The sequence below is a fragment of the Oenanthe melanoleuca genome, chromosome 1 (genome assembly GCF_029582105.1).
Source record: "Oenanthe melanoleuca isolate GR-GAL-2019-014 chromosome 1, OMel1.0, whole genome shotgun sequence".
In the NCBI taxonomy this organism is placed as follows: Eukaryota; Metazoa; Chordata; class Aves; order Passeriformes; family Muscicapidae; genus Oenanthe; species Oenanthe melanoleuca.
The window spans coordinates 29,052,650-29,064,919 of record NC_079333.1 but is presented as its reverse complement, the minus strand read 5'-3'; the positions used below and the strand labels follow the sequence as shown (position 1 = coordinate 29,064,919).

At 43.5% G+C, this 12,270-nt stretch overlaps 1 protein-coding gene across 1 annotated transcript; it reads right to left on the bottom strand.

The window, feature by feature from the left end:
* Positions 1 to 2,559: 2,559 nt before the first annotated feature.
* LOC130262323 (killer cell lectin-like receptor subfamily G member 1) lies at positions 2,560 to 11,787 on the bottom strand. Its single transcript, XM_056509395.1, has 5 exons — positions 11,450 to 11,787; positions 6,996 to 7,088; positions 6,089 to 6,240; positions 4,175 to 4,278; positions 2,560 to 3,235 (listed from the first exon to the last, which is right to left on the bottom strand). Exons 1-5 carry the CDS (start codon positions 11,565 to 11,567, stop codon positions 3,127 to 3,129), a joined length of 576 nt encoding a protein of 191 aa, XP_056365370.1. The 5' UTR covers positions 11,568 to 11,787; the 3' UTR covers positions 2,560 to 3,126.
* Positions 11,788 to 12,270: the final 483 nt, after the last annotated feature.

Sequence of the window (12,270 nt, the reverse complement as noted above, 5' to 3'; positions counted from 1 at the left end):
AGAAGGCCAGTGCTGGGGGAGAGAGGGAGGGGAGGGTTCCTGGCAGGCCAGAGCTGTGTCTCTTCTGGGGCAGGACAGAGGCAATGGAAGAGGCAAGAAGGGCTAACAGCAGAGCATGAGGGAGAAGCCTCCATTTCTGGCAGGGCTCTCTGTATGGAGCTGGACATAGCACGGGTCATGGAGGTTGCTGGAAGAGCAAGAGCTGTTTGATTCCCTTCAAACTGGGAGCAGGAGATTGAGCCAGGATTTGGGAAACAAGAGTGGATATGTCTAACTCCCATTACAGGTTGTGAAAACAGGGAATGAAAACTCAAAAAACCTTCCATCTCCACCCACACTGTTCCCTTTTGCTCACTGTTCCTGATCCCATCAAAGCTAATACCGGGAAAAGAGGCCTGGAAATGCCTGGAAAGTCAAGTCATCTAAAATGATCTGGCCTTCACCCTGACAGAAACAGGGACAGTGACATGACGGGAAGCTGCCAAAAGTTCAACCCATTAACAGCATGTAACACATTAACCAGCTGCCCAGAGCAGCAGCTGCCCTCACACAGCAGAACATATGTGGCCTGGGTCTTACCTTCCTTCTACTGGTTCTTGTTCCAGGTCGAGTTATTGGTACATCTAGATCAAATTATTGCTGTTTGATGGAGACATCCTGATTTAATTAACTGCAAATTAATGTAGTGCACTGTGATGGGCAATGTTGTACCACAGACGGAAATGGGGTTTTTAGACCACTGTCTCTACTTGGTCTGAAGCAGGAGGATCAATAGCTCTGGTAATAATTACCCTTGCAAGTGGAAGTAGAATATCTGTCTTACTTATAGTTCTAATGCAAACTCCAAAGAATGCAGATCTATGTTAGAGGATGTAAAACATAATTTTCAGATTAAAAAGTGTGCAGTATAAAATTATTTTCTGTCTGTCCTACTCTTCTCCTACTATAATCATCAAAACTTTTGTGAGCTCAGCAGCTCTGGAGTTAAGAAATCCAAGTGCAGTACCCAAGCCTTCATTACAGACCTCATTCTGCCCTGCAGTGACCTGCATAGAAAAAAAGAGGATAATAGTGCATGTGCAATTTCCTTGGGGACTGCACAAAAGACAGCCCAGATTTGTGCTCTTCCTTCTGCATCTGATACCTAAAGATGGCTTTGCTTGCCCAGAAGAAATGTCACCCAGGAAAGTCTGCCTCACCCACAGAGAAGAGAATTTGTACATATGGGCTGTCAAAGCCTTTTGGAAGATGACAATTTACAGTGGTAAAAGTCAGGAGCTGGACCGATGGAACACAAACCCAACAGGATGAGATGCAGAACTGCACGTGGCAGAGGAAGCTAGATCTACCCTTTTTGTCAAATAGCCAAACAGCTCACAGGGCTCCCAAGCCAGCTCCTGATCACCAGGACCTTGGTCCAAAATGTGCCCTGTAGCCAAAAACTGAAATGTTCTCAATCCATCCAGACAAGGTAAACTAGGCAACCTCAGAGACACCATGCTCATCCCACCTACATACCATGATAATATAAAAAGCTGTTTCTTCAGTGGTAACTAGTAGGTTCCCTTCTACAGATGCTACCACCATTTTGACAAAGCAAGCAAAGTGTTCAGCATTATTTCATAGTGTCTGTCAACTTTCTAGGAGTTTCTAGTAGAACAACTAACTTCTGATAGTTGAGTGAACTCTGGCACAGATAAAATGACTCACCCAAAATAACCTAGACAACCCAAGATGAAAACTCTAAAGTTTTGACCTCCTACCACACTGCAGTTTCCCCAGGTCTGCCTGTTGCAGTCACAGTTACTGAAAAGCAGACCCACCCTTGCTGTGAAACGTTCTCACCCGAGACATTCATCTCAGTGAACTCTATATGAGGCTCAGTAGACATCCACTTAGCTAAGCATGCTAAGGTCTGTAATTTTGTCTTTATCCACCTTGACATCTTCATGTGTAGCATCCTGCTAAACAGATGGAAGATAATGCCTCTGGTAGCTGGTAAGGATTTCCTGCAATTATAATAACAATTTGAAGCAAATATATGTAGTCTGAATTGAAATGCTGAAGTTGGTTATTGTACTTCTATGACTGTAGGAATAAGATCTCTCCTCAACTTTCTCTGCTTTAGAATAGACCATCCCAGCTGTCTCAGCCTCACCAGATAAGGGAGATGCTCCAGTCCTTTCATCATATTTGTGGCCCTGTGTTGGACTCTCCAGTCAGTATGTCCATGTCTCTCTGGTGCTAAGCAGCCCAGAATTGAAGACAGTGCTCCCAAATATTCACTGTGTTTTTATGGCATTCAAATTCTAAGCCTGTCTCTGCTCTATTTGAATTGAAAGATCATTGCATTAAGGGTCTATCCACTGCTTCCTCTATCTGCAGTATGAAAAGGCAGAGGTGGGGAGGAAAACAGATTCTTGCTGGATTAAATAATTACACAGAATTAGCAGTATTCCTTTGATTCTAGAACTCCAGTCTCTTGACTAGCTTGGTTAAACCTGCCTAATTCCTTCCAACAGAGAGAAGAAATGGCACAGGTACACACTTTTGGTCCAATTCAGTCCTGGAGATTTATTTTCATTGCAGGATTTACAGAAGCTGTAGTTTCATTTCACCCTCTTCTCTCCCACTCATACTACTGGGATGCAAAAGGAGAAGCTGCCACTGGAAGAAATATGTTTATATGTTTTTGTCAATGAACAGCAGGCTTCATTTTCCCAGTCCTTCTGATATCAATGGAGATGCAGGGAATGGAAAACAAATCTGATGGTCAAAAATAAAGGAAAATTACTAGGTCCCCCCTCAGTGATCTGAAGACACCTGTTGTGACAAAGCTTTTATTTGCCCTTATAGGACAAATAAGAGAAATACTAGGCCAGGGAGTATGTCCCAGGTCTCATCTGGTCACAAACAGCAGCAATCCAACACTTGTGGACTGAGAATAGATCTATTGCTAAGAGTAACTCACCGCTATGGGCAAAAAACCTGTCCTTGTAAAACACTTTAGTGAGGGTATGGAAAAGGCAAGTCCTTGCTCTTGTGTGAAGCTTCAGTTTGCAGGACAATGATCAACTCATACCACTGATGAGGTTGTTGTGAGATGAAAAAGCACATGAGATTTATCTAAGGGTTTTTCTCACAGATCCGTGGAGCCAAAAATTCACAGCTGGAGGCATGAAACTGATCTTTCATCAGGACAGCACAATTTTGCACAGGGCTGTTAGAGTGGACCCTGCAAGAGACATGAAACAGTAGTGAGAACAAAAGAAAATACTGAGATTGTCTCCTGGAGACAAGAAATTAAAAACATCTGATTTTGAAGGGTGTAGCCCAGAGGAAGAGAAACAACCTCCAAAAGGCAGCTGTTAGAAACTAAAATGTACTCCAAAGAACATTTCTACCCGCCACAGCTAAGTAATTTTGCCATCATAGAACCTAAATCAGAACAATACAGGCCTGCAGTGGCAGGGTTCAGGCAGATATTCACCAGCATGTGAGTGGCAATGGTGAAAGTTTCATGGAATGATCACTGCCTTCAAGGAGTTTGTAGGAACAGAAAGCTGGATTTATTCAGGGAACTAAGCCAAGTGCTCAGAGTACTGACCTGTTGACAGTGAGATCTTGGACAAACTTTCCATGTTGGAGAGGCTTTAGAAACTAACTCATTGCCTTAACTGCCATAAAAATGAAAGGGCCAGGCAAAGTCACTGGATAAAAACATGTTTTCCCTCATGGAAAACACTGAGTTTAGTCCAAGTAAAGACTGAGATGAAATTAAGGTTCTGATTAGGTTGACACAGTAGAGCAGGAAATGACCTAGTGACACCAGAGTTCAACAGAATGGGTGCAAGGTGGTTAAACCCAGTAAAGCCAAATGCCTTTCTGACCAAGCATCTGTGTGCTGGTGCAGGTAAAAAAGTCCTTGGTCTGAGCAGCTGGAGGGAAGTAGAGAGTGAGATACACTTGACCTGCTTTTCACAGGTAGATGCCCTTACAAAGTGCAGGGCAGTAAAAAGTAAACCCTGTTGAGCTTAGTGCAGTACAGGTGACAGGAAGGAGAAAATCTACCCAGGAAAAAAACTCCTGACATCTGGAGGAGGAACTCTGGCTGTTCTGGAACACCAGGCAACTTGAATAAGTACTATTGTTTTTAAAACAGAATGGAACTCACTTGGCATCATCAAATACAGAGCCATCCTCCCAAATCCACCCAGAGCTTGTACTGTTCCTCAGTCCAATCCAGAAACATTCTGCTTGAATACGCTTGAACAGATCCTAGAAATGACAATGAATCACAAAGTGACTAATGAAAGCCAGCCTGAAAATGGAGGTAAGGATAAGTAAAGAGAACAGGGAGCAAGATACATCCCCTCACCTCACTGTTCCTTAAGTGACTGACAATACTGCTTCCCCACACCTTCTAATGACAGGCCCAGGAGTTGGACTCAATGATCCTGATGGGTCCCTTCTATTCTGCATATCCTGTGATTCTATGACTATGATTCTATGAACTGCACCCCAGTCTCCTGGAGTTTCCTGCACAGAGCTTTATGTAGGAAGGTATGCTATTATTATTAATATTAACACCTTACCATATAGCTAACTAGCAAGCTATGAAGTATTAACAAAGGTAAAATCAGGGCAGGGTAGGGCAGGAAGTGCAGGCACTGACAGATATGTGTAACAAACCCAGTACGAAAGCTCTTCAAATTTCATACACATTTTCCTCCTATGTGTTTTCAATGTTCATTTCCTTTTAGCTAAGTTTTAAGCTCTGATTATTACTAAAATGTGAAACCTGCAACAGAAATTCTGATCTGAAGTAAAGTCCCCATCCCCAACCCTCCTCCCCACAAAAAAGACAGACAAAGCCAGGAGAGGGAAGTTTGTCTTGTCCACCTTTGCAACCAAAGAAGAGCAACTTTTCAGGGGTATGGCTGGGCTCCATCCTTATCTCCTGCTGCCATAAACAAATCTTCAGAGAAGACATCTTCAGAGAGAAGCATTAACAAAGCTGGCTTGGTAAAGTTGTGGGAATAGAAGAAGCTTGAGGAATCACTGGAGTGTTGCTGGTGGTTTGGAGATGACTGTGCTTCCCTAGCACTTGGAGGTCAAGCAATCACAGACCTTGCAGTACAAGGCAATGACAGCTACGAAAGTCTTGTTTAAATGGGTGAGTTTGAGCAGGGATGGTAGTAAGAAAGCAGCAGGAACAGGAAGGCTTTCTTCATGCTGAGAAATGGGTAGTCTTGGGAAGATACCTATTTCTCAAGGACTCAGGATTTGTCTAAGCAAATGTGAGAGCCTGTACATACTCCTAGTCAAGCAGAGACCTGGCTTTGTAATCCTCCAGAGAACATCACACAATGCAACTTCTGTCCAGGGACTGGAAGCTGTCCACGTTCATTGGACCTGAGCTAATAAGCCCTGATCAAGCCCGGATCAAGGTTTCTGCTCTACTAAAGCAGTTGTGCCTCAGCGCCCCAGTAACCAGCACTACTCATTTCTCTAGTGACCATGCATGCCCCTGCCCCCAGAGAGCACCTGCAGAGGAACACGTGGTTCCTTATTTCACCAGCACAGCTGAGGGACTTCGGCAGAGAGAGGAAGTAAGCATTGAAAAGAGACTGAGAAAGAAATACCTAAGCATGAACACAGGGAATGGCATGGGTCACTGAGCAGGAGGAGATGGAGCAGTACAGGGAGGAGAAGTATTGCTGTTGCAAAGGAAGCATTCCTTGAGAGTGGGGATGTATTAGTTTGGAGGCAATGAGTACGAGTGCTCAGTGCCACGGTCATTTCCTGTAATCATTCATATCAGCCTTATTGGGAATAGGAGAGAAAGTGGAGAGGAGCAGTGGAGAAGGCTGTCTCTGACCATCCTTCATAGGATAATTCTGAGTACTGGACAGCGCCCCTCATCTCTCCCTTCTCCCCTTTGCTTCTCTGCTTCCTGCAAACTTCATGTTGTAAATCCTTCCTCTCCTTTAAAACCAAAATATTGCTGAAGTGACAGCAATGTATGTCAGTCACTTATGTATTTGCAAGGAAATGGGAGATCTTCAAAGCCAAAGGTAACCATTACCATCTCCCAGGTATCATTGATCACCAGGAGGTGAGCTCCCTGTGCCCTGCAGGATTCCTGGCTGGAATTCCAGTCTTTCTTCTCTGTAGAAAAGTAGTAGCAGCTCCCTCTGTAGGCCACCCACTGTTGAGGGCACTGTGGGTGGCAGTCACCTGTAAAGAAGTCAAAATACTCGTACTCTTCTCTACCATTAACCAACAGAAACAGTTGTCAGCAAGGACCTACTGAGAAACAACTCATTTGGATAGCTAAAATGCAGAAAACTGAAATCAGGATAAGATTCTGAAAATAACAGTGTAATTTCAAAGCCTTACAATAGTTACATGCACTCTGATGCTGGTGGCAAGCATGCACACTTACCCCACCCTCAGGTTTCCACTGAACCATTCAGATGCCCAATAATACCCAAGTGGCTATCAGAAAACAGATCACACTCTGTGGGTATGGTGTGATCACACCCTACCTTAGGTGGATGGATTTTAAGCAACTAACAGTAAGCTCCTCCACATGGTCTAGCCCCATCTTCATGCATGCAAATACATTACAGACCTATTTGTTCTGCAGTTTACCACTACATTTGCCAGGCAAGTCTACAAAGACTTTTCAATATGTTTAACTGTTCTTTGCCACAGGATCTGAAATGGGTTTCTGTTGGGGAAGTGTTGGGGAGAGGGAAGGCTTTCCTGTAACATCTTCCCTCTCCCCAACACTTCCCCAACAGGTTTCCTGGAATCTGCATGAGGAATATATTCTTCAAAATATTCTGGATAAGCAGTGGGTACATAAGGCTGGTAAAAACCTAGAACAGCTTCTGGTTTTAACTCCATATAATGGAGTTAATGTGGTAGATGTGTCACTGGTCCTTTGCTGTTGGTTGCTCATGCTCAGCAGCCCTTTGTGCACTTACTCATCTTCCAAATCAAAGCAATTGCTAGGGAGATGCTCAGTGTCCCAAAGCCTATGGCCAAGCCCTTCAGAACTGCTGACCACAGACAGGGAGCTGTAAAAGAGAAAATAAACCATAATGAACAGAAGCCATATGAAAACTGATTGTGGTTTTACACAGTTTGCTTGTGTCCTGGGCATTTCCACAGGGAACTGCACTATTTAGAGCACTGTGTCTGTATACACTCTGCACATGGTGCACATCATTGTCCCTGCCCAGCTAAACCAGGGCCTCCCCATGCCCCTGCCTATCAGACCAGCCCCATTTCAGCTGGGTTTGAGGCCACCAGTTCCCAGTATCTTTCTCCACATCAGCCACAGCACTGCCCTGCCTGGCCACAGGGCCTGCTGGTCCAGCCTTTGTGCTGGCTGACCCCAGCAGAGGAAGCACCTACCACAAGTGAGCTGGAGCCACCTAGGCACCACAAGAGACCTCATGCTGGCAGAAGCCTCCCAACAAATCCACTCCTGACTCAGCATTGAAGCTTGGGGTGGAAACTACAGAGCTGCATTGATACAGCCACCATGCTCCAGCTCACATGTAAAAAGAAATACAAAGTTTTCCCCCAGCTCACTCAGGAACAGCAACAGGATTAATCTCATCATCCTGTCCACATGCTTAGGTGCATGGTCATGCTATGTATTCCCAAGATAGTCCCACAGCAGTTCTACATTTTCAACTTTCATGGTGGGGTGGCAGGATGGGAAAACCAGCCTTGAAGACTTTGGGACGTCTCCCCCTTTACACTTTCACCACCACTGTTTGCTGTTCACTGGCTGCCAGTGGCAGAGAGTGAGTCCTTGGGGCAATTTCCACTGTAGCCCAACAGAGCTTACTTTCAAAGGTCAGGTCAGGACTGGCCTGTAGAGGTCTGCTTATGTACAGCACGACATGTTAACCTCCAGGCTACATGTTGCCTTTCCATTGCCATCTCCTGCAGCCGTGTTTGACCTGAGAGGCATTCACTTTGCATAAAACATTTGAAATCTCAGCACTAAATTCTCCTCTCTCCCAGACAGAAGAGAGGATGACACTTACTGGAATGGATGAGCTCCAGGGGAGTTTGGTTTGCTTGTTTTATTAATCTCAGTATGATAGCTGCACAGACAACAGCTCTTCCTAAGAAGCAGTAAATCTGCAGCTAACTTATGTACCACATCCTGCTCTCGTGATGTTCCAGAGCCTTCTACCCAAATCTAGCAACAAAATCCCCATGATCTAATGAAATTTGAGGTGCTTCTCTCTTGGTCATGTCACGAGACCCAAAGAAACACATTTCATCTCTTGGTGGAAGTTGAAAACAAATGCAAATCACATATGAAGAATATTATAAGACAAAGAAAGCCAGTGCTAAAACAGAATGTGTAGGGACTCCACTTAAGAGCAAGAACACATCCTTTAAACATTGCAAGCTTTGTCCAAATACAGAAAGTAGACCGGATCGTAAATTAATAAAAACTAATTAATTTTGACCTTGAGGCTTTTGCAGACTTACTTATGTTAAGGCCAGTTTCTCATCTATAGCAACACACTTAGGCCTGTGGTTTTACCTAGAAGTTTCTAAGGTAACAAAGGGAGATCATGAGGGAGTGTTGTTGTAAGCATCATTCTTCTGGTAGAAAGATCTTTTCTAAGATAGAGGTTTTCTCACGTTTCCTGAAGCTTGTAGGATCTTTTAGCTGTCCCGAACATAATTTAAAAATAGTGACATTTCTTATTTTTTTAAATCATTATTACATAGAAAAACTCCATCTCTTTTCAGAGACAAATTACGGAAAACGACTTTTCAGCTACAATCTGCTCCTTGGCTGCACACAAAGGGACAGTGGGAAAACTGAAGGACTTCAACTGGGTCTGGAACTTAAACTTGACTCTGCTCTCTGTTCCTCTTGTTTGTATCACTGGCAGCTTGGGTTTTGTCATCAGATTAGGCCTCAAGAGAATGAAGTCAGCCCAAGGTTAAGGGGTAGGGTGGAGGTTTTTCTCTGCAGATTACAACTGAAAAGTTAGCAAAAGGGAATAAACATCTGATGAAACATAACTCCTAGTTCTGAGATCACATCTGTATATTTGTTTTCCTTCCTCTCTTGCCTCTCCAAAGAAGCTGTCTCCTGCATCCTTCAGATCACTGTTACATTTTAGGGAAAACTGCCAGGACAAGGCAATCAGGATGGCAGCCTTCAAAATGGTTAATCCTTAAATGTCAGCACCAGGCACGGAGCTGGTGCCTCCTAGCAATAAATAGAGAAGTTTACTCTCTATTGTTTCAAACCAACTGCAGAAAAAAGGGAATGATTCATCATCAAAACAAAATCCCAGGGCACCTCCACAACCCCAGCAGTGGGAGAGTCACTAAAGTTCATAAAAATGAAAAAAATATGGCATTAGATAATTTTGGAAGGGAAAAAAGACTAAAGTGAAATGGAAAACAGGAAGTGTTTGAGGTGAATTTAAACAGCACTTGAAATGCAGAGATTAATCCAGAGAAGTGGAATAAAGTGCTTCACAAATCAGGATTTTTACCTGCTGCAAAAAGGAGTCCCTGCAGTTCACACTTTTAAAACAGGTTCAAGGGCTTCTGTTTTACCCTCAGCCCCTGAACTACATGTGAAGCTTTTGTAGGACTAGATGGGAGAAGTACCTAAAATGAGTTTGAAACAGGAGGAAAATCTGAATGGAGCATTCAGAAATATTTCCATGTATTTGTCTGATGAACTGTGGAAGAGTCTATCCAAGGGGAGAAGTGGAATGGTGGACATTTAATGTAAATATCCAGTGTTATCACTTTTGTGTACAAAACACCCAATAGGTCTCTCAGTGCTCTGGAGAAATGACTGTGATACTCTCCATTCATTTGCAAGCAACATGACCCAATATTTTAGGCTTGGGAGTCCAGATTCAGATCAAAAACGGAAAGCTGTTAGCATTTGACAATTCAACTCATCTAGGGCAATACCTGAGAGCACATCATTCAGAAGTGATGGAGGCAGGGACAGAGTTGACCATAAAGTCCTTCAAAAGAAAGGTACTTAAACTGAGCTCCTTATGGATCTCTTCCATGCTGAAGAGAGCTGAGAAATAATCAAATAATATGCACAAAAAATGTGTTCAGCTATCAGCTTCCTTATTTTTGGCTGTCTGACCATAGCTCAAAAAGATGAGGTTCCATAAAAGAATGTGGAGAGATGTTAAAAAGAAAAATGCAAACATCTCAAGAGGGCATAGGTCAATCTCCTTTCAACAGGGTGGGGGTGAACAGGAATGGTACGGAATGAAAGGATGTTACTGTGTTTTCTGATGCAACAGAAAACATAATTTCTGGTGAAAACACATGCAAAACAAACAAAACAAAAGCACGACTGCCTTTCAAACAGATGGAGTGTGAGTACCAGATAGGAATTGGGGAGTTTCTGTGCTGGCTTTGTTTCCATAGTGAAGCAAGTGACCAGGCAGCAGTAAACACTTCAGGTATACAGAATTATTCTGATCAGGGTATAGAAATCTTGCATACCACAGTGAGAGTTCCTTTTGCTGTAACACCTCTGAAAATGTAAGGTCAACCACTAGTGTTGCAGCCAATGCAACATCTAAATGCAAATGCAACTCATCTAAAGCACACTCACATTTCATAGAATCATAGAATGATTTGAGTTGGAAAGGACCCTAAAGCTCATCTAGTTCCTACCCCTCCACCATTTTGCATAGAGGAAGTGTTTACAAAGAATGATCATCAATGCAAAGTTTGACTCTTTGAAGGTGGTATTTCGCAATTAAGTAGTCAGAGGAATTGTTCAGTGTGACATCTGCAGGTCTAATCAGGAGTAATGGAGAGGAAATAAGGAAAGAAAAAAATGTAAGGGAAGCACTAAGAAAATCTTGTTGATAGTAAAGTGCTCTGAAGAACTGTCTTGTGGCAAAAGCTGAAAATTTGCTCACTGGGAGGTATGTAACACTAGAACACAGAAAAAAGGAAAAAAAGCACAAAAGAATCCTGTATAGCCCCACAGAGGAGAGGCTGGATGATCTCATGTGCTTTCTCTGTCTCTGATCTCTGATTAGCATGCACCTCTAATTTATCTGTATTCGCATCTTGTCTGCCCTTTAAAGAACTATCGCTCACAACCTCTTGCTGCTGACAAGCCGAAAACTTTAAACCAGTTTTGAAGAAAAGGATGCCTGGGTTGAATGCCCAGGAGTAGACACTGAGGGAGGTTGGTGAGAGGGAGGGGAAAATGCTGGGTGTCTAACTCATCAGCTCTTATTATATTAAAATATCCATTGTAATTTTAGAACCAAAGCAACAGATCTCTAAGCTGGCACTCAGAATCAGTGGCCAGTTCAAAGTATTTCTGTTAAATATTGCTTTCACTCAAAGTATAATTTTTGGTTGACCTACCTCATCCATCTTTCCTCACCTTTTTTTTCCTGTGGAGCTTTGGCCCTTGGCGGAGGAGTCTGAGAGAATTTGACAGAGGTATACGTTACTTCCTCACTCTCTTCAGCTGCAGAAATTTCTGATCTGCTTGCCTCCATGCCAAAGCAAGGAGTGTGCACAAAAAGATGTTTCGATTAGGCTGTTGAACAACAGGGCTCAACGTCTGTGAAACAGGAAACCTGAGGCTATATTCAGAAGCCAAGAAATATGTAGCGGCTACCTCTATCTTCAGCTGCTCAAGAAAACCAAATTTACAACGGAATGGAGAGCAGTGGAACTGCAGCTGCTTTCATTTTCTAACCTGATGGAGGATGCCTCAAGAAGAGCTGCTAATGGAAAAGGTGATTAATCGCAAAGTTCAAGGTATTCTAATTGTTGCCAATGCAAGAGGGCGTGGTCACACCGATGCAGCAATTGGAAGGATTCCTGCTGCTCTGAGGAGCTCCCTTCGGGGCAGAAGCAGCGGGATGGTGACAGCACAAGGTGAAAAAGGTGAATAGTGAGAGTACAAGGTGAAAAGTGGAAAAAGCAATGGCTACGGCAAGCTGGCAGTCCAACTGCTGTCAAAAAGGAAGTAGAGGTGGACAGCATGGTTTTGAAAAGGAAGCCTGTGAGTTTTGGACAGTTCCACTTTGGACTGGGATCTCTGTCTACACCCAATACTGGTGTGACTGTGCTTGAGACACAAGGCAAGCACTGAGAGCTGGCATTCCTCAAGTCAGCATCTCAACAGCATCAGTAGAAGGTAGACAGCGACATACAGAGGAGACTCTACCAAAGGGGCACAAAGAGGATAAAGGG